A 22794-nucleotide genomic window follows, 5' to 3' on the forward strand; every position below is an offset into this window, starting at 1 on the left:
ACAGATAGCCCCATTACCCTTTGCTGCCTATAAAATGTTTTTATTCAGGGGCCTTGGTGCACTGTACATCCCACACCATGTGGTTTTCTCTTCTTTAGTGGGCCCAGCTGTACTGCGGGTGTGCTAATCCAATAGCATCCTTTCTATCCTATAGTTCTTTATCCCTCTGTAGGGGGTGAGGCAAAATAGTGTAATCAAGTTGTCCAGCAGCCAGTGGTGGCCCTAGCGTTGAACTTATTGCCTCCCTCCTGGTTCTTTCAGTGTCTCCTGGGGATAGGAAGAAACTCCTGGGCAAGTCATTGCATACTTGTGCTCTTCATGAGCAAAGTGAGGGGGAGGGTTTTCTAGGTAACAGTAATAATAATGACTAACACTGACACTGGGCTTTATAGTTCATATAATGCTTTCAGGACATTTCATTTCATGCTTACAACTTTCCAGGCGGGTATATGTGTTATCACCAACTCCATTACAAATAAGGCAACTGTGGGTCAGTTGTGGGCAACTAATGGGACCAAGATCACACGGTTACACAATGGCAAGCAGGTATGGAACCAGAGCTCTTGGGGACCACTTCTTCATCCCTCCCCTCTAGAGGAGTTGCTCTCAAAGGCTGCTTCCAGATCCCAAATGCCAGGATTCTCAGGGTACGGGGCACACTGTTTAGTTTTTGCAACAAAAATTTTGGATAACTTATTCCAATCTCCAGACTTGTTTTATGAAACAAATATGAGAAAAGTATTTATAATCTATATGCTAATTTGTGATCTTAGCATCCTAAGTTTTACCAAATTCATCATTTTCCCATAATTTGTTACAAAAGTATATAATGGGGAGTAGCTGAAAACACAGCCTTTAATTAACTTGATAGATAAACCCCAAATGTTTTTGCCCACAATCCTACTACTAGTGTTGGTGAACTCTGATTTTAGGTAAGGGTCTACACTATTAAGTTGGTGGTTCTGCTCTCATTAGGCTGAAATGGCACATACATTCATTTCTTTAAAAGCAATTCCTCAGGAAATAGTAAGGACATATGGATGCTTAGAATCTCATAAATCTTAAATTATCCCAATTGTGAATCTGTCAACATTATTAAAGGGAATGGGTTGGACCATCACTTCCTGAATTTTACCATCTTTGTAGCAGCCATTTAATAAAAGCTCATGTGCACCTAATTTTAATTAGCTTCTATCAATTGGGATAGAAGTTTAAAAAATCAAGCAAGCCAATAAGATACATCTCAATATTGCTACATGGGAATTAATAGATTCAACCCTTCTGCAGATAAGAGAATTATCACAGGGGGCAAATGTCCCATCTCCAGAAATAATCTTTATACCAGTATTTAAATTAAATTTTCCAGAAATAATCATATTTGAAGGAAGTAGAGAAAATATCCTTAGATGAGTCATCATGTAGTGATGGCTCTGTGACATAACGGTGTGCGTTTCTGTGGTTCTACAATTTCTTTTGGCTTCTCAACTCTAAATTGGATTTCTTTCTTAAGACAACACAAAAAAGGTGGTTTCACTTTTTATTACCACATTCTTCTGAGAAACTCAAAGAATTTTAGAGCCATGTTGCTAACAGCCAAGATAGCTCTAGGATTGGAAGATTTTTACTGGAGGGTAAAACTTTCTTCCATACGTTTAATATTATCACTTTCCTTCTGCCTAAAGATGCCCTGTATTTTTCTAAAGAGGAGAAATAAAAATACTCATTATCCAAAATAAAGGACTTCTAGTAAATTAAATTCATTCAAGTCACATGAAATAAGGCATAGAGGACTAAACCCTTCAGAGAGTAGAACAGTAATATTCAGACATAAGAAATCCAAGATCTTCTGCATATTAGTCTGGTCTGTTTGCCAAAAGGATGGCAGTGTTCCAATCTGCAGCATCTCCCCTTAGTGCACTGAAGCTGATTTCCATGTTACCAGCTGCTGTTAGAAGTAATTCTAAAATTCAAGTTGACAATTTCTTAGTTCTTCAATTCTACTCTAATTGAGATGATGGGCCCTGCTTCCAACCTAAACTAGATCAGACTCTGTGATATAAGAGGAGCCTTCAATTATGTAAAAAAAAAACTATATACAAGATGTGGGTGTATTCTACTCCCATTTCTTTTAAGTGGAAGAGGAAATGAACTTCATCTGCACAAAGGATACTCATGCTTGATGAGTTAGCCAGTGAAACCACTCAATGTCCTTCTCAAGAAGGAACTAAAAATAAGGGGTCCTAATTTATTAGGTGCTTGAAAGTTGGCTCTGGCCAGCTTCCTGGACAGGAAGTTGGCAAGATGAATCTTTAAAATCCATCCCATTTCAGGAACGTGTATTGTGCTAATCTTTGGCCTGAAGTGCATCCAATCCAATGCTGGACAGTGTCCAAACTCATTCATTTAACAGCTGACATTTGTTAAGGGTTTACTATGTGCCAGGTCCTGTGTTAGGCTTGGGGACAGATTGGAAGAAGGTTTCTGCCTTTGAGGGGTGTGATAAACGCTTTCATGGAGGGAAGTAGTAATTTCAATAGGAATCCGAAAGAAAGCATGACTGGCTTCATCTGTGGATTCAGTGTTCAAGAAAGCTGGGGGCCAAATCCTTGGATAAATGGCAAGTGGTCTAGATGTAAACATTATCCATGACAGTTAACATTTCTGAAAGGTGCCTATTGGTAAATTGATTCTTCTTAGTGTCTCAGAAAAAGCAACTTATCTGTGGAGATTGAATTACTCAAGGTTCTATTCCCTATTATTCTTAAGAAATAGTACCATATCTGTATCCCTTTTCTCAAAACTCCATTCATGTAAGATCTCATCTGTTATTCCTGGCTGCAGAAAGCAAAGCTTACTAGAATTCCAGTTTTATAAAAAAGGAAACTGAGATGTAGAGAAGATACTTTTTGGTTAGGTTGTTTGGCTGAGGTTAAATAAGTGACATATGAACTAGAACTGGAAGCCAAGTGTCACCTATCTCAAGTCCAGAGCTCCTTACAAAGCTTTGTTTGATAAAATTGACAATAAATTCATAATTCTACAATAGAGAACTATGGCTAGGGTATCTGTCTGAGCAAAGGAAGGAGGGCCTTGGTGCTTGAGAAAAACTTGCCAGTTATGGGCAGGCTAAAAGTCACACTAAGTTACTGCAAATTGTAGAGCACTTTGGGGTGGGTTCCTCCTGCCTGATGCATTTTATAAGTAGCTGAGTTCCAAGTTCCAGCCATATTGTTTCTCTCTCTTATGATGACAATCAGTGCCAGAACAAGGAACAAATAAGAGGTAGCTATGACAGGATCAAAGGAAAGCCTGAGACCATTCCAAGACCTCATGGGGCCTAATGAGGACTAGGGGAGGAACCCACCACCTGGTAAGGCTGAAAGCAGAACCGGAAAGGAGCTTAGCAGCAAAACTCTTATTAGAAGAAAACTTATTAGAACCCTAATATTTATAAAACAGCTTCCTCCCCATTTGAGCACTCTTTTGGAGCACAGTTTGAAAATGTGCACTTCCTTGAACTCCACCCCCCTCCCCTACTCCCTTGTTCATACTTCCATATGGTGTTCTATATCCATGCGTAAAATAATTCTCTTCTTCCCTTTGCCGATCTGGTAAATTTCTACTCACCCTTTAAGATCCCCATTAAGTGTTTTCTAACAGACTCATCTGAGGCACTTGTTAAACATACAAATTTGGGTTTCGTCCCAAATGTATTAAATCCAGATTTATGTTGTTACTGAGCTCCTAGGGGATTCAGATGTACGGTTAGGGTTGGGAACCACTGCAGATCCTGCTTTGCAAAATGGTTTTAACAAGAGATGATTTATAGTGGGATTAACTCCAAATTTGGGGGGGGGGTTAGAAGGAGGTGGTAGAGAGACAGTCTGAGTCTATACCTTGCCAAGAATCTGGGGCTGATCAAGGCCAAGATGGAAAGCAAAGAAGCTGGAATGGCACCAGATCCCTTCAGGAAACCTACCGGGTGAGTTTGATGGCTTCATTAAGGACACAGAAGTAAGACAATAAGCTCAGCAACACAGGATATCCAGAGGGCTTATAATCAACAAATCTGCAATTTTCTCTTGGGCAAGGCTCAGGGAGATTCCACAGTCCATGAAGGTTGCAGCTGTCCCCTAAAAAAATTCAGTACTGATAAACTTTTTTTCTTCTGATATTTCCAATTATAAGGTTTTTAGAGGGTGCCAAGACGGAAAACAACCCACTGCTTGTTTTGACTGATAGTTCTAATTGCTATTAACATTTTCAGTATTGACTTCTGTCTGTTACTCAAGGTTCAAAAAAAAAAAAATCCCCTTATGGCCCTCTACTCTCATCTTCGTAAAACATCTCCATACAAAACCAAAATATTGTTGTTGTTATACGAGCAGCTGTATTAGTATAGTGTAGATACCATTTAAAACATCTAAGCATTTTAGCTAGTGCCATTTAGCATCTCAATTCATGACAGCATAACTTTTTTTTTCTTTTTTAACAGTTTGTTGGCTTAAACAAGTCACTTTTTTTTTTTTAACTTATTGTCAAGTTAGCTAACAGTGTAGTCTTGGCTTTAGGAGTAGATACCCATGATTCATCACTTCTTATTTGCATAAAATCTCTGGGTCCTTCTTCATTTCTCACTGTAACTGAGGTACAGTACTGAGCTGGTATGATTATTACCTTTGTTTCCTTATTTAAGTTTGGGATCCAGTGGAGTGAGGTAATCCACAGAGAAGAAAAGTTATACACCATTTTTCTTTTCCTTTTCCATGAATTACTCTATCTGATGAGGCCAGTTCTCATTAATTTTCTATTTGTTTGCACAACGTCAGGGCTCTGTTTCTGAATCAGTTTATTTATTTATTTTTTGGTAAGAGGTAATTAAGTGGCTGATAGTTTTCTTACCTGTTCCAGGTCTTTACCAAACTGTTAGCTTAGTGAGGCCTTCCCTGGTCACCTTGTCTAAAATTTTACCTCCTCCCTGCCCTACTACATTCTTATCCCCCTGGTTCTGTCCCCTTCTTAGCACTTATCATAATCTAATATAATGATAGACATCATTTGTTTATTCTGATTATTGTCTGTTTTCCTCATCAGCAGATAAGCCCCAGGGCAGGAATTTTTGTCCATCTTATTCACTGATGTATCCCCACCCACCCCATCCCACCCCCACCCCCCAATGGCTAGCACAACACCTGGTAAACAGTAGGTACTGGTTGAATGGGTAAGTGAATGAAACAGGTTTTTTTTTTGTTTTTTTTTTTTGTAAGTTTTATTTATTTAAGTAATCTTTACACCCAACGTGGGGCTTAAACTCACGACCCCAAGATCAAGAGTTGTATGTTCTTCCAGCTGAGCCAGCCAGGTACCCTGACACTGTCTTGCTTTTTACGAGGAGGCTGAGCTAGCATAGGGGACAGACATTTAGATGTCCCATGTTTCAGCTTCTACATCTTTGGCAGTGTAGTGTAGAGATTTCCCCAAACTTTGGTTCACAGGGCACTTAGGCCCCCAAAGCTAAAGTACTTATGTCCTAACAACTCAGTAGCTGTATGAAATGAAATACACACCCATTGAAAGAAAAATATTTTAATTTTATTCTTTAGTACCAGAATTATTTACTAATGGGGTGTGTGCATTACTGGTATCGTGCAACTTCTCAAACCTCAGAATCAGATTGCATACCAGCACCCTCAGTCCTTGTTCCATTTTGATTTTTCACATGGAACTTGCTTTTTACCACAGTGCTGAAAAAAAACCCAGCTTCACAAGGTAGCATCATAGGAATTCAATGCATTCTAATGTGGAAGCTGAATTTGAGCTACCAGTTCAGATGGTATCTGACAGATGTGGAGTACTGCTGTGCTTCCATCCACAATTTAAAATATCTTTCAGTACCCCAGCTAGTTAGTTCACTGCTGCATCCTGAGGAGTTTTGGTGCAATTTCAGAACAGTGGGTAAAGCAACCAGATGCATAGCTTTTGGAGTTGTGTGAACTTGCACAAGGTTTCCCCTCCATAAGGAAAATAACAGTATCTACCTCACAGTTTTTGTTTTGCTTTCTATTATTGTAAAATCTTAAACCTACATGAAAATACATACAATAAAGCCATGAACCCTGTCTCTTGTCACCAAGTCCCAAGAATCAGTCACTTTTGGCCAACCTTATTCCAGCCATACCCCGTATACCCTGTTCCCTATAATTAGGATGTAAATCCTAGAATTTTGTCTGTAAATGTTTCAGCAATTTTTTTTTGTATGTGTGGAAATCAAATGGGTTAATATGTGCAAAGTATTTAGCAGAGTGCTGAGCATCCTGAAGTGTTAGGTATTATTACTGTCACCTCAGCACCAGTAGCTCTTCTATATGTGAAGCAGTCAGTACCTCCTCTCCAGGGATGTGTCATCACACAAGCAGAGACTAATGTGTTTTATGTGATTTTCCCCAATACAAAGGCATATCCATGACCACAGGGAATAGGGCTGCTGCAAACGGACTTACAATCAGTAGATTTTAGCAAACACTCTTTCCATAAAGAACTCACCTTGGAGAACATAAGGCATTTGCATGGCATCAGATGCTTTTTATAAACAACTAAGCCACATCAAATATAGTCTGATTTCTTGGTTCTAGGTAGAAATATTCTCTGGGTAGGGGAGAAGCTTAAGTTTTTTCTTACCTCCTGGCACTTCATATGTAGCAGGGTTTTGCTAAATTAAGTGTATCAGAATGCTGCTAATCTATTACAGCACAGTTTTGGAAAAACTGGGAAAAACCAGTTTAGGGAGATAGGTCACACCTTCATGAACCACCATGCATAAAAAAAAGTTGTGAGGGGCACAACTCCTAATTTATCCCGCTGTTCAGCTATGAAGTATACAAATGACTGTAAGGGCAAGAAACAACCTCTATTTTCTATCAATGATTTCACATAATTCTCCTTTCTCTCCTGGGGCTTGATTAAAATGTAACTGAAATTGTTCCCATTTCAGGGCTTCTAGGTCCATCATCCTGAACCTAGCCTAAGGCTCCCCTGTGAGTGAGGAATGATGCCTGGAACATTAAGCACTTCTCTGACTTCCATGCCACAGCAGCAAAATTCTCCATTTAGCTCTCTTGAATTTGCTTGCTGTGGAACCTAAGTGATTATCTGTGTTCAACAAAGTTGAACAGATTATTGATTTGTACTTTTTGATTTAAAGTCTATTTGGTTTACTAATATGAGAGAAGCCCTAACTAAAATTCTTTGGGTTTTACTTAGCCCAAGGGGAAAATGTACAATCATCTATAGCCAGCATCTGTTTCTTTAGGCAATGAGTGTATCTTAGACTGGGAGATTGTTATGAAATTTTATTAGCATATCTTCTGTCACAGCATTCATTTCATTACAGTCTGCTATCAACATTACATCAAAATTTCCACTTAGCTTCTCCCAAAGATGACTAGTCATTTCATAAAAGGAGCAAATGAAGGGGCGCCAGGGTGGCTCAGTCGGTTGGGTGTCTGACTCTTAATTTAGGGTCAGGTCATGATCTCACAGTTTGTGGGTTTGAGCCTCGGGTCGAGCTCTGTGCTGACAGTGCAGAGCCTGCTTGGGATTCTCCCTTTTCCCCTCTCCCCTGCTTGTGTTCTCTCTCTCTCAAAATAAATAAAGTTTAAAAAAAAGGAGCAAATAAAAATAATTTGGCAAACAGAGCAAAATGGCTAGAAGTAACTCTATTAACTTCCATGTAACTCAGGAGGGTGAGGACTCAGTAAAATCACATTTGTCACTAGCTTGTTCAGGGAGTAAATACATGTGACATATTGTGTTACATACTTGAATACTCTATGGTACTCTAACAGTTTTTTACAGGGTTAATGGAGTCACTGACTCATAAATACACTCAGCCTTGATCAACTTCTAAAAAGACCTTATAAATAAGGTTTTGGGGGAATTTTAATCCATATTCTTTATCAGTGACCTGCTCATTATCTCCCAAACCTCACTACATAAAACTGTCTGGAGCAGGTGAATTATTAAAAATGCCAAGAACCTTCTTGCCACTAACACTCAGTTCCAGGGCCAGTGAAATGGGGCTGTGGTGGGATCTGAGTCTCCTGCTTGTCCAGCCTTTCTGTCTACTTTTAAAGCAAAAAAAGAGCACAGGATTCAATGCTAGGACTGAAAAAATAGTAAATACTCAAATGTGGGTATCAATTAGATGAAAATCTAAGAAAAACACATGGTCAGAGAAGCAGGTAACAGAGTCTACATTAATAAAATGCAATCCTTCTCATATCTGCTCTGTCTTCTGCTTTCCTGGTAAGAGAAACTTTTTTGGTTACTAAGGCAGTGGTGATCTAGTGACCTACCTGTGTATTCACTACATATACAGGTATACCAGTGTATTACTGGATATGCACGTATGTTCAAGACTGCTTAGTGGCCAGGGTCAGAGGTTTCATTACTGCTTTGTTCCTTGTGCAGCTGTCCTCTTATGTTCCTAGACTGATACAGGCAAGATAACGTGGATCACATGTGGGAATCCCTTTCAGGATCATTAAAAACCCAAGTGTGGTAAATTCAAGATTACCACAAATTTTCTGCTATTCCTCCCATTGAGAGGGGGAGTCTAACTTCGTTCCCACTTAAATCTGAGTCTGTCTGAGTGACCTGCTTAACCAAGAGAATGCAATTTAAGTGATTCCTGGGACTTCCAAGCCTAGGTCATCTGAAGCTTTGCAGCATTTGCCTTATCTTGGGACAGTCTTGTTGGGAAACTTGAGCTTGTAGCTAAGAAAATCCACTGCCATGAGACTGCTGTGCAGGAGAGGCCAGATGTAGGTACTTCAGTTGATAGTGCCAGTTGAGCTCAGCTTTCCAGCCCTTGCTGCTGAGATATGAGATATGGTTATTGTTTGAAGGTGCCAAGTTTTAGGCTGGTTTTTCACACAGCAGCAGATAAACTTAACACCACAGCATGACTGCCCCTCCTAGAATTAGAGCCAAGTGGTCTTGGAGGAGAATGGCTGGCATGCTGTTAAATGTATAAATGAACTGGGTCAGCCAAGGGCTGGTCAAGGTCACAGCTAGTCTGGAGGAGACCACTGAGAGTGATGATGGCTTTGTTGAAGGGAAACCAAGACCCATGAGGGGTGTTAAGGAGAGTGTTCAAGAGGAATCTGAGCATGTAAGGTTTTGTCTGATTGCTGTATAGGATGGATTACTTCAGTGATTTTGGGGAGGTATTAGGAGAGGAAGAGATCCAGAAAAATAATTTTAGTTCTCCAGTTTTAATACTAAATTTTTTAAAAGACTGACTCTTTTCAGAGAAGAAGGGAAGAATGGGGCCAGAGAAAGAGGCTATAAAAAGAGGTGCTGTAGTCCCTTACCTGGAATATCAGGAGAAGTGAGCAAAAGGAAGAGGACACTGGGGTGTATGCAGGGATCTGATGAAACTAAACACTAGCAAGTTGGCCATGGGATAAAGTAACCACTCATTTGTGTGCTTGGCATAGTTGCAATTAAGCTTGCTATTCTGGGGTAATTATTAAGAACATTCTCTTTCATTCTTGAAAAGTGTCTGGTTTTGGATAATAATGTGCTTGCCTTAGTTCTGGGGGCCTGTGTGGCTTAGTGGAAGAGAGTTTGAACACACTGTATCATTTCATTTAGATAACAGAAGGGGTTTATTGACAGCTGTGGGATTTTACTAACTAACACTTGTCTTTAGATTTGATATTTTGTATGTTCACTCAACAAATATTTAACGAGGGGCTCCTGGGTGGCTCAGTTGGTTAAGTGTCTGACTCTTGATTTCGGCTCAGGTCATGAGACTGAGCCGTGGTTGTGAGACTGGGCCCCTGCCTTGGGCTCTGCACAGAGTGTAGAGCCTGTTTCTTTCTCTCCTCTCTTTCTCTCTCTCTCTCAAAAAGAAAATTTATGACAGCCTATGTTCTTTCATATGTGTGACTAAATTCCTGGGGAAGGTAGGAATGAAAAAGTCTTTTAGGATTAGAAAAGTTATCAGAGGGGATCCCATTGGCTAAGATAGCTTTAGGTTTTGGTGTATCCCCTTTTTGTCCCTTGGCTCAAAGAGCATTGCCTGTTATAGAAATAGAAAACTAAAAAGACACAGCTAGACCCCAAAACAAGATACACATATCCACGGGCCAGAAATGGAACAGAAAGGTAAAGCATTGAGGAGGGCTGAAGCCACAGGCCAGCAGGACATCCAGTCTGGAGGCAGGCAGCAGCCTGAGATGGTAGCCCAGCTCTGGCAGGGCAAAGGGTCTAGTAATACTCAAAGGAGCTAGGGACAGGAACCAGGCTCATAGCTTGAGGTCAGGGTCTCAGGGGATGGAGGAAGGAGGCTCTTCTGCTTGTGAAAGTAGAGTAAAAAAGTGTGTCATTGTTAGCTGCTGCTTGGGGCTACAGTTTTTAGCAGGTGGGAAGTCCAAGGAAGAAGAACAAAGTCATGGTCTGATCAGTAACTGACCACGCCACCCATGTATCTTTCAACATTCATAATCTGTCTCTGTAGCAAAAGCTTCAATGTGCCACTTTAAGATATAGTTCTAGACTAGCATACTGGTGGAGAGCACCGAAAACCACTAAACAGGAAAGGAGGAAACCACACAGAGAGAACTATCTCCCATTTACAATGAACCTGCCAACCAAAATTCCAAAACATATGAGGAAACCTAATACCAAAAACAGCAAATCGATTTTGAAGATATTCTAGATCTGTGTTATCTATTATGGTAGCCACTAGCCACATGGATTATTTAAATTTAAATACAAAGCAAAATCAAATAAAATTCAAGCACTCAACTGCCTCATGTGACTAATGGCTTACCATACGGGACTGCTGAGATACAGATAATTTTATTTACTGTAGAAAGTTCTATTAGATAGTGCTGTTCTAGATGAAATATATTTTAGGGAACAGTCTAACAAATATTTTAAGGTAAATATGTTTATGATACTCTAAAGATAAACAAACTAGTATCTTTCACTTAAAAAACAGAATTTATAATACAAAGAATGCAAAAATAAGACAAGAATAAGAAAATTTACCAATTAAAATATTGGTAGTTAAATTCATTAATTGAAATAAATTCATTCATTGAAATGAAAAAAAAAAACTTAATACATTGAATAAATCTTAAACAGTGATTCAGTAATCAGCGAATTAGAAGACAAAACCAGAATTAACCCAGGTAGAGCTCAAAAGACAAAGTGAAATATCCTTACAAAAACTAGCAGAAAAGGAGGGTTGTAGATTATTTTTGGCTTGAATAAGTCAGGGTTTTGGCATTAATTTGAGATAGTCTGAACAGCCAAAAGCAGTAATTCAGAAAAATAACATGTGAAAAAAAAATCAAAAGCCATTTTCTGAAAGAGATAAACTGAAAACACCTAGCCAGTCACTAGGTAGCATTGCTGTCAGGAACCACTGGAGCTGGGACTCAGCACTTCCAGAACTGTGTGGGCTGTGACCTTCCAGGCTGCTGGAGCAGAACTGAAGCCAGCAACACCTGCCCCATGTAAAGAAGGTGAAGTAGGAATGTCAGCTATCACCTGGCAAAAGCAGCCATTTGAGGGTAGACTGAGGAGAAGAAGGAGAATGTATTACTAGGGCTTAGAAACCAGTTTGCCTGAGAGAGGCAGGAAGATGATGTCGATGCAGAAGGCCAAACCCATGTCAGCCCTTTGAACAGTCTGTTCTGTGCATACACCAGTAGGACTCTGGGAAGATCTGGGGAATAGGACATCCACGGAGGGTAGGAGGGTAGAATGAAAGGCTAGCCCTGCAGAATTCAGCATGCTTCCAACCTGCTGGTAGGCACTGAGGGAGCTGCCAGAAGGTGCTGCAGCAAAGGGTGCAGGAGAGCTGGGAGGGATGTGTTGTGTGCAGCAAGGATTAGATGCTGCCTCTCTGGCTGTCTGGGAGCTGAGGAGACAAAATGGGAGGATGAGAAAGACATGGCTGATGGAGGCAAGTGAGCCTGCCTCTCAATCTTGAATACCATGCTATGCTTAACAGCACCCTGGCCAGGAAGACTCCTTATCAGAATGCTCTAGAATCATGCTGTCCAGGATGGCAGCCATTAGACACATGTGGCTAGTCCACATTTGATATCTGAAAACACTCTGCACAGGTCTTTCCTCCCATATCTCTTGATTTGGAGATGTTATTGCCAATTTTCCTGGGTCCCTGAGAGGCACCAATTATATGGCATATGGATTATAATTTTCAAAAATACAGTAAGCAACACTACATACCACATACAATTGTACCTTTTTTTGAAATTTCCAAAGACACATTAGGAACTTGCAGTATCTCACTGCCTTTGTTACAAACATTAGTTATCACCATATGATACTATAATTGCTAACGGTGTAAGAAATTAAGTGTCATCTGGATTGACCCCATGACAGAACCTAAAAGGTGTTTTTGGAAGAGTTCCCTGATTTTAGCCTCTTGTTTGTCTCATTCTCAAAAAGTAGAATAGAGAGAAAAGCTGATCATAGGAGCTTTCTGATTGCCCAGATTCTGAAGAATTAGTACTCTCGTAATTAAATTGTAAGGAGTTAATTGTATTTAAATTGCACAGTATTTGAGAAAAATCTGTCACTTCCAGAATTCACTCTGAGAACAAAACAAATGACAGAGTAATTAAAACCTGAAATGCAGACGTTTTCAGGTGATTCTTGTCCAGGTTGGAATATAATGGCTTTTTACTTTCCAAAACTTTTGTTATTTTCCTTCACATGGGTGGGTCAGAAATATAATACCCAACTCACAGGGTCCCGGGTTATTACTCTGAGAAAGGGCAAGCAATTTTTTCCCCACTTTTTTTTTATTTGCTTACATCCAGAGGTGGACATAAATCATCACCACCTACTGCTTTATAAAAATCCTTTTTAAAAAATTTTAATTGCACAAAATATATTCCTATCATTTTTTTGAGTATAGTTGACACATAATGTTACATTAGTTTCAGGTGTACAATTTAGTAATTTGGCAAGTTTATATGTTATGCTATATTCACTACAAATGCAGCTACCATCTGTTCTGTTATATCGCTATTACAATATCATTGGCTATATTTTGTATGCTGTACCTTTTATTCCTGTGAGTTACTCATTCCATAACTGGAATCCTGTATCTGTTTCTTCCCTTCACCCATTTTGCCCAAACTCCCAATCCCTTCCCTTCTGGTAACCATCAGTTTATTCTCCTTATTTATTGGTCTGATACTGCTTTTTATTCATTTGTTGTTGTTGTTTTAGATTAGATTGCACTTGTAATATCATTATATTCTTTTTTTTTTAACATTTATTTTGAGAGAGAAAGAGAGAGGGGGAGAGACAGAGAGAGGGAGGGAGGGAGGAAGAGAGAATGAATGAGCACACACATGAACAGGGGAGGGGCAGACAGGGAGGGAGGGAGAGAATCTCAAGAGGTTCCATGCTGTCAGCACAGAGCCCCATACGGGGCTCCATCCCATGAAATGTGAGCTCATGACCTGAGTCCAAATCAAGAGTCGGCTGCTTAACCAACTGAGTCACCCAGGCACCCCTGATTATATTCTTAATGTTAACAATCTAAGTAATGTAGAAAAAACAAATATTCTTGTTATTCTTCTTATCCCCATCTACTCTGCTGCCCTGAGAAAACTGGTTACCTATTTTTGTGTTCTTCCTGAGAGACGCTGCCTCACTTACACACCAACCTTGAAATACATAGTTTAGGTTAACCTTTCCAAAAATATTATAGCATTGTTCAGTTTTTTAAATTTATCCGTATCTTTTGGACAACATTCCACGTTAACACCAAGGAATCTTACCCCTTTTAACTGCTGGGTTGTATTCCCTTGCATATTTATTAAACCATTCCTCCCTCTATGGGCACTTACGATGTCCTACTTTTCACTATTACAAATAATGCTGCAATGAACTCCACCTTTTATAAGAAGGCTGAATGGAGACAGAGACAGTGAACACAATCTTAACTTTCCAACCAGTAGGGAAACAGAAATGAAATTATGATGGAAATGCACAACACTGGAACAAGGATATATTGGCTAACTGGTGCCAGGTATAGAGGATCCTTCTTTGGTATTGCGTGAAGACTTCCTTGGTGACCCAATTTATCCATGAACTAAAATGCCAAGTGAAAAGCATGCTTTCTAAGCATATCAGATATGAGGAGTTTATGCAAGGAGGTAAGCAACAATATGACTGCATTAACATATGTGGATTGCTGTGCGGGTGGGGAGAACATAAACAGGACTGTGTGTTGAATCTTTGTACTCCAACAGGGAGCCCTGTGTGTCTTAAAATGCCTCTGGGAAACACAGTGAAATAAAGGGGCTTCTCGATCTTTGTAGAGTTCCTTCTGATTCTTATTTGTGTAACTATTTACTGTATCTCAAAGAAGGGTCGTAAAATTAGGTTTGGCATTGAGGCCCATGGCCAGGAAAACTCAGCCAGAGACCAGGATTAAAATGGTCTGAAAACATTATTTTCTCTCTGTATAGGAAGAAATTTTTGGGATGAGCCATTATGTTTTGAGGTATTTAGCCCTATAATCCTAACCCTAACCACAGGGATGACCAAACCCACTCTCTTATTTGGTAGAGAAGGTAACCAGAGCCCAGAAAGGGAAGGTGACTTGGGCAGTGGCACAGAGCAGGTTAGTGTGAGAGCCAGGAGCAGGGCTACCCTGAACCAACCTCTGCTTCTCACTACAGCAGCGAGAAGCATCCCTCTCCAACACCACCCAGTGTGTCAACTGTTCTCGTGCTTCTGTCTGGAAGTGCTATCTCTGCTCACCACTTTCTTAGCCATGTGACTAACATTTTTTCATTTACACAAAACCTCTCTGTCCTTGGTTACAGGGCACAGATAAAGATGCTCAATCAGCCAGGGTTGTTCCCAGCTTTATGGTGTCTACTGTAAGATTAATTTTTATCTGATGCTATGCCTCTGCATATACTTGAAGCACAGCTGTCCAGCAAAACCACACCATACAACTTTGCCTAAAGAGGTTATTCATTTCCCTATTAAAATCAATTTTGTGGGGCATCTGGGTGGCTCAGTCGGTTAAGCATCTTGACTTCAGCTCAGGTCATGATCTCACAGTCTGTGAGTTCGAGCCCCGCGTCAGGCTCTGTACTGACAGCTCGGAGCCTGGAGCCTGCTTCGGATTCTGTGTCTCCCTCTTTCTCTGCCCCTGCCCACCCCCATCTCTCTCTCTCTTTCTCAAAAATAAACATTTAAAAGTTAAAAAAAATTTTTTTTTGCAAACTCTTGGGGAATGAGCAAGCTTTGGCCCCCATTTTTCCCACCTTGGTCTGACTACATCTAAATATGTGAATCCTCTGACCATCTTCTCTTATTTATTTTATTAATTATTATTTTTAATGCTTATTATTTATAATGTTTACTATTTATGATTTTTGAGAGGAGAGAGAGAGAGAGAGAGAGAAAGCACAAGCAGGGGAGGGCAGAGAGAGAGGGAGACACAGAATCAGAAGCAGGCTCCAGGCTCCAGGCTCCGAGCTGCCAGCACAGAGCCTGACACGGGGCTCGAACTCACAGACCACGAGATAATGACCTGAGGTAAAGTCGGCCACTTAACCGACTGAGCCACCCAGACAGCCTCCCTCTTCTCTTCTTTTGCCCTGGCTCTAACTCTTATATTTACTGATTTCATTCAGGGCCATGTTACTTTTGTTGTGATTCTGATAGATGTAAAAATGGCTGCAGCTCTTCTCTTCACAGAATTTATGTCCCTTGCATAGGACTTTGAAGAGGTGAAGTTTATTTTCCTACCTCTTTAACCCAGGCTGGTTTGTGACTTGCTTTGGCCAACAGAATATGGTGGAAGTGACAGTATGTCAGCTTTGAGTTCAGACTTCAAAGGGTCTATACATTTCTATATATGTTTGTTCTCCTAGACACCTGATCAGCCTCCATGTGAACAAGCTTATTTAGCTTGCTGGAACATGAGAGACCATGTGGAGCAGAGATGAGCTGTCCCAGATTAGCCAGACCTCCAACTCCTTTGGCAGCTGAGTACAAAGGCATGAGTCAGTCCATGTATACACACTGTATAGGTGGTGTGTAGAATTGTGAGCTAAATAAATGATGGTTGTTTTAAGCCACTAAGTTTAAGCAGCAAACGCTAACTGATACGGATCCCTTTATTCCTATCTTCAGGAATGTTTATTAAATTGGGCCTCTCAGAGCAAAGGGAGTATGTTTCCCACTTAGTTCTATACATTACCTGGATTAGTAACTTAACGGAAACCTAAAAAAAATTATTTTCTTGAGGGGAAAGGGAAATGGGAAATACTGATGAAAATCTGATTCCTACTCTTCTTTTACACTCAGCCTAATTCGACCTCTACAGCCTGTGATTAAGAAAATAAATAGAAATCCACAGGATGTAGAGCATGCCATTAATCAATACTAATAAGTAAGGATAGTAGAACAAGCAGCAGAAAATCCTCTCCTGACAAAAGATTGTACAAAAATATACAAGGAAAATTATCTAGAGACAGAGCAAAAACCTGTACTTTTTCGAACATCTTGGCTGTCCTGATTTTTGCTGCCATTTCTTTGCCACTATCTTAGGCTCTTACCTTTGAGCCTGCCTCAGTTGCTTTAGAAAAACAGTAGCTCATCATCCCGTTCCAGACTCTCTAGCAGGGGAGGGATGGGGGGGTATGCCACCTGACTGCTATGACCAGGACTGTTTTAAGTCTTTCTTAATCCCTAGACACTAACTTTTGGAGGCTCTCCCCACACCACATTTACATGTTAAAATGTGTCCACGTCTCACAATTTCATACAATTTACACATAATTGTAAGGTTCAAATTGTACTTGACTAGCTGACATAATACTATATATCACAGCCAGCTAATTACACATTTTAATGGTTACTTTGCAGTTTTCTTTCTGTATTTTGGAGTCATTAATTTTGCTGCTGATCTACAGGTCTGAAACATTTTCATAGGCCCTTGAAGGGACCACAGGTTCTGGGCTCTGGGTTTGTAGGTAACTAACAGGGAAGTTATCCTGGCCTAGTTAAGGTGCTGAGAACCAGGATAAAGGCCCTGCAGGTCTTGCCCTGAGGGTTCTCTGACTTAACCAAGACTTGGCCCAAAGTAAAGTAGATGAAAAGAATTGTGGAGTTTGGATCTTTTCAAAATTCCAGGGCTTTTTCCTTTAATCCACCATAAGGGTGAGCATAGATAGTTATCTGAGGTCATCACCACCTTCAGCCTCTGGTAGCAAAGAAAGCCTGAATAGATAGTCCCGGTTCCTACTTGCAGCTGACCTCGGGTTGAGTTCTTACATTCCTTCCCTAGCAAAGCCAGGATGGTCTCATGATGGACATGGTGAACTCCAGAACAAAAGCAGGACTTGGGAATAACAGGTATCCATCAACTCAAGGCTGATATTAGTCTACCCAGAGTGATCATGGCGTTGGCACAGAGGATTTCCTCCATGAGCTTGGACCTTCTCTGCTGTGTCAGAATGCTGTGTTTTTAATGTTCACTAGAGACTATAGTGGCTTGCCAGAACCTTGCAAGGCATACTTTATAGCTTGAATAGGCAAAACATTGAACTATCAAGTGGCTTCTGTAGTTCAGCAATCTTCAGGTCATTTGGAACAGTCTAGTTTTACAGTAACTGCTCCCCTCAGGTCTCTTTAAAGAAACCACCTTAAGAATCAACTCAAGGGTGGTATTTTACCTGGCTTCTCAAACTCTCCTGGGCATACAAATGCCCTGGGAATACTGTTAAAATGTAAATCTGATTCTAGGTCTAGGGTAGGGTCTTAGAGTCTGCATATCTGTCTCTGACATTGATGCTGAAGTACACTTTGAATAGCAAGCCCTTTATAGTTTACCAAGAGCCTCCTACATACCTTGGTTCATATGATTAACCTAGCAACTATATGAAGCATTAGCATCCCATTTCACAAAAAAGCAATAGGCTCAGAGTGTCTTGCTTTAAAGCTACTAGCTAGTAAACGGCAGAGCCAGCATTTCTTATCCAAGTCTTTTGGTTTCTAGTTCAGTGTCACTGCCATTCACTCACAGCCCCAGACATTTTTTCTTACTACTTTACCTCCCATGTCTTGAGGTCATTTGTCTCGAGGTTAAAGTCCAGAGTTAATTTCATCCTTTTCAAACCTTTGAGCTGATAACCTGATCCTGCTTTTCATGCTACATGGCAGTTGGAAAAGAAAAGATTTTCAAAAGCATTCTAGAAAAGGCTTACAGTGGTTTTGTCCGATGTGATTATGCCTGCTAGGAAACCAATCATGCTTGGAAACACTGTTCAGAGCAGTTAAAAAAAATAGGCTTTCCACTGGGGTTGGCAATTAGAGGGTTTCAAATGCGACAGAGACAGAGTCTCAGATCCACATACTTGGTGACAGACTGCTGTTTTCTGTTCCCAACAAAAATAAAAGACTATGGAGCCAGCAAGCCATGGTCTGCCTGTGGAAACAAAGATTGATTTAATTTTGAGGGAGTACCTATTACATGCCAGACACTTGGCCAGGTGCTTTGCAAACATCACCTCCAATCCTAATAGCAAGGCTGAGCGGGAAGTTACAGAACCCCAATTTTACAGATTAAGAAACTGAGGCTCAGCAAGGTTAAACAATGAGGGCACTGCAGTGTCTTACTGAATACATCAGGGCTGACTGTATCTAACCACTATACCACACTTCCTCTGAAAATGAAAATCAGGCAAGTTAAAGGGCAAAGAGACTAAAACTAATTTAATTCTGGTAGCTCCTAATTCAGGGAGGCAGGGAAACTCACCTTCTCCCATGGTTATTCCTTTGGAACACCAGTTGTTGGATTGTGTCAGTCTGCCACCCCCCTACCCCCAACCTTCTTTTATTAAAAAATCCTTACTAAAAAGTTACAAGAAAAATATAATGAACTTCTGTACTTTTCCCACAGATTTACCAACAGTTAACTTTTACCACATTTCTATGTGTACTTGTGTAATTTTTTTTCCCCTGAATGATTTAAAAACAAAATAAATTTTATCCTTAAAAACTAGGAACGAAGGCATTCTCTTACATATCCACAGTACAATTATGATCAGGAATTTTAATGACAAAATTACTGTCTAATAAATTACTTATATGTCAAATTTCACTTATATTTCAAATTTCTCAATAATGTCCTTTATAAATTTTTTTTTTTTTTTCTGACCCAGGGTTCAATCCAAGATCATGCAGTGCATTTCCATGTCATATACCTTTAGTCCCTTTTAATCTGGAACTGTTCCTCAGTCATGTTGATGTTGATCTAGCACTTTTACAAGTCATTGGAAAGGATGTCACTAAAGTTTGAGGGATCCTGAGTGCACCTCACTGAATGAGTGGATACCATGCTATCTCTCCTTAGTCTGTCAAATTTGCCACCTGCTTCTGCTGACTCTTTGAGAGACAAAGTGTCCAACTTGGCAGGGAATGCTGGATGCTCTTTACAGAAGCCAAGGTCCATTTCTGATGCAGTCTTCAAGCCTTCCCATCCCCGCACCTGGGTGAGCCAGATGGTTCTTAAAGCAGCACTTCCTCTTGGCACCTCTTCATTTCTGAGGCATTCAGGGAGGGAGTTATGCTCTCAACAAATCCCTCCCCTCATTAAAAAAAAAAAAAACAAAAAAACAAAAAAACAGATTGTTCCTAATTTAAAACTCTTCCTGGTTTTCTTTATGAAATCCTTGGCGAAGATTAAGAAGTCCCCAAGTCAGTGGTCACATGATTAGTTTGTGGCTTATGACCTGACAAGGTTCTTAATGGTTTTAAGGCAATTAAGAACATTAGTCAGGGGTGCCTGGGTGGCTCAGTCAGTTGGGCATCCCTTGATTTTGGTTCAGGTCATGATCTCAGTATTGTGGCTGGCGTCAGGCTGGAGCATGGAGCCTGTTTAGGATTCTCTCCCTCTCCCTTTGCCCCTCACCCCTGCACCCACTCTCTCTCAAAAAAAAAAAAAAAAAGAATGTTAGTCAGATCAGCAATTAGCCTTTGGCTTATCAAAGTTCCCTTGCACTGACCTATGCCATGAGGATTGCAAACACCACATGAATTCTTTGTCATTCTTAATTTTTTGGATTCTGGAATTAAACATCCAGATTTCCATTCACTTTAACTATGGTTTCTCTGAGTAAATGTGGTACAAGATGAGAAAATCAGTCTTCCCTCACACTTTCTTAGCTGGTCTGCAAGAGGCAGAGCTCTACTTGCTGAAACAGCTTTTAACCTGTCAGAGTTAATTAGTACATAAGAATACAGGAGGCCCAGATTAGCCAGAATTTCAGATAAACTTTATCTAAAATTCAAATATTGTGTGGGCATACTTACACTAAAAAAATTGTTTGATGATTATCTGAAATTCACACGTAAATGAGCATCCTGTATTTTACCTGGCAATCCTAAGTCTAGGTCCCATAGATCACCTTTTACACTTACTGGAGACAGTTGTCACTAATGAGATTGAAAACAAAGGACAAGATTCAACCATTATGCCATGTCCATGGCTAGCACATGGACAACTGCATTGTCATATTGATACTGGGCTGATTTTTGATAAGTAAAACTAAACACTAAACCTAAATGCACACAGTTTTCATGGTAGAGATTCACAATCCTTTATCTATAATTTCAAAAGGTAAAACCCTCTAAAAATGGCAAGTTTTTTTATCTAACTCACTAGGCAGCAATATTCTACCCACAGATGCTATTTATTGTCTTTATCTCCTTTAGCATAAACTGTCATACTTTTTGCTACAGAAATATTTGTTTGGTCATGGAGTGCTGCTCTAGAACACCTAGGGGGTATGTATACCATAATATACCATACATATCATAATATGTGATATTTTATTGCCTTTTAAAATATGAAAACTTCTGAGTTGTGCATCTGACCTCAAGAGTTTCAAGAAGTGTGGCAGATTAAAAAATTAATATCCAGAAAAGACTATAAAACTGCATTGTCCAATATAGTAGCCATTAGCTACATGTGGCCACACTGAACATTTGAAATGTGTCTAGTCTGAACTGAGATGCACTGTTAATGTAAAATACACATCAGATTTCAAAGACTTAGCATGGAAAAAGAATATGAAATATAACATGTTGAAATAATATTGTTTTGAAGACATTAGGTTAAATAAAATATATTATGAAAATTAATTTTACCCGTTTATTTTTCCTAGTTTTTTTTAAAAAAGTGTTTATTTTTTTATTTTGAGAAAAACAGTGAGCATCAGCAGGGGAGAAGCAGAAAGAGAGGGAGAGAGAGAGAATCCCAAGCAGGTTCTGCATGGTCAGCACAGAGCCCAACTCGGGGCTTGATCTCACGACTGTGAGATCATGACCTGAACCAAAATCGACAGAAGCTTAACCGACTGAGCCAACCAGGTGCCCCTTTCCTAGTTTGAATGCAGCTACTAACAAATTTAAAATTACTCATGTGGATCCTATTATATTTCTGGTAGACAGCACTGCTTTAGAGACTAATTGTAAAACTCCTTACAGCCATGAAAACTGGATAAGAAAGTGATGTGGGTCATGGAGGCATAGTTAGTTGCTGAGTCCAACTAAAGCTTTGGTCTCCCAACTTGTGGTCTAGTGCTTTTTCCATTTCTCCTTAAAAGACCTCATTCCAGCAAGAAAATCCTCAAATGATAGGACTCTCAACAGTCTTCAGGCTCCACACTTGGCAATGGAATTCTAAGACCACTTCCAGAGTCTGCTTGAATATCTGTGATCCCTGCTGTTGGAAGTAGTAAAATCAAGCACCAACTTGGAACTAACAGTTTCAGGCAGAAGAAGATGAGACAGAGAAAAGCAAATGAAAAAGATTTTTACCTTCCTAGTTCCATTTGATGGGATATTTCCCAACAAATTCAGAACAAAAGAGGCTGGGAGTGCCCTGCATGAAAGGCAGTAGAATTTCAGCCAGAAACTCTGGTAGAGGTAAGCTCCTCCAACAACTCCAACAATGTTGGAAATGTGTCAAGAGGTGGAAACTCACATTTAGCAGAGAGAATGGAGATGTGTCTTACTCTGGTTGACAAATGGCACAAAGGTCCACTACCTTCAGAAAGATAACCTTATAGAAACAAGGTATTCAGTTAATCAGATCCTAGTCACCTGAGGGAATGGGAAGTACTATCACAGTGGGAAGGGAGTCATTTGTTCGGCACTAACTACAACTCCCGCCACAGGAGGCAATGGAAAAGGACTTCTCGCCCATCAGAACACACTCTATTTGGCTGAACTCAGGGAGAAACAAATCTCTAAGGGGATAAGGGCAAAGAACTTTGGGGGACAAAACTAAGCCGCCAGCTAAGTGGAAGCCACCCTGTTAAAGTAGATGCAAACTAACCCCCTCTCTTAAAAAAAGATTTTAAATAATCTCTAAACCCAATATGGGGTTTGAACTTACAATTCTAAGATTAAGAGTCCTATGCTCCACTGATTGAGCCAGCCAGGTATCCCTGCAAACTCCTTTTTGATGTGTCCATGCCAGGTCTGGGGAGCTCCCAGGGACTGCCATTCCCAGGCACTATGCATTTAGCAGTGGTCTTGGTTTCTCCCATCAGTTGAGAAGACAAGATTCAAAGTCATAAGAAAGAGAGAAGGAAACTCATGAGATGTTGTCTTGACAGCATTCCATTTGGTCTTGATAGAAGCACAGACCATCAGAAAAGCTAAATAAACATCTGTAGCCTCGTCCTCAGCATCCTGGAATGA

The 22794-nt window shown here is 40.1% G+C and overlaps 1 protein-coding gene and 1 long non-coding RNA gene across 13 annotated transcripts in view; one reads left to right on the forward strand and one right to left on the reverse strand.

The window, feature by feature from the left end:
• TMEM108 (transmembrane protein 108) overlaps window positions 1-22794 on the reverse strand; it is a 359971-nt gene that overhangs the window by 83386 nt on the left and 253791 nt on the right. For 2 of the 11 annotated variants that reach the window (XM_042956444.1, XM_042956445.1), the window contains exon 2: window positions 3980-4133. The exons of the other annotated variants lie outside the window; for them this stretch is intronic. In XM_042956444.1, coding sequence (XP_042812378.1) covers window positions 3980-4001 — 22 coding nt within the window. In that variant the 5' untranslated portion in view covers window positions 4002-4133. The remainder of the gene's footprint in view (window positions 1-3979; window positions 4134-22794) is intronic. 11 annotated transcript variants of the gene reach the window in all.
• The window catches only part of LOC122230553, a 92928-nt gene continuing 73733 nt past the window's right edge, over window positions 3600-22794 (forward strand). For both annotated transcript variants that reach the window (XR_006207537.1, XR_006207538.1), the window contains exon 1: window positions 3600-3982. This is a non-coding gene — a long non-coding RNA (uncharacterized LOC122230553). The remainder of the gene's footprint in view (window positions 3983-22794) is intronic.

The sequence above is a fragment of the Panthera tigris genome, chromosome C2 (genome assembly GCF_018350195.1).
Source record: "Panthera tigris isolate Pti1 chromosome C2, P.tigris_Pti1_mat1.1, whole genome shotgun sequence".
NCBI lineage: Eukaryota > Metazoa > Chordata > Mammalia > Carnivora > Felidae > Panthera > Panthera tigris.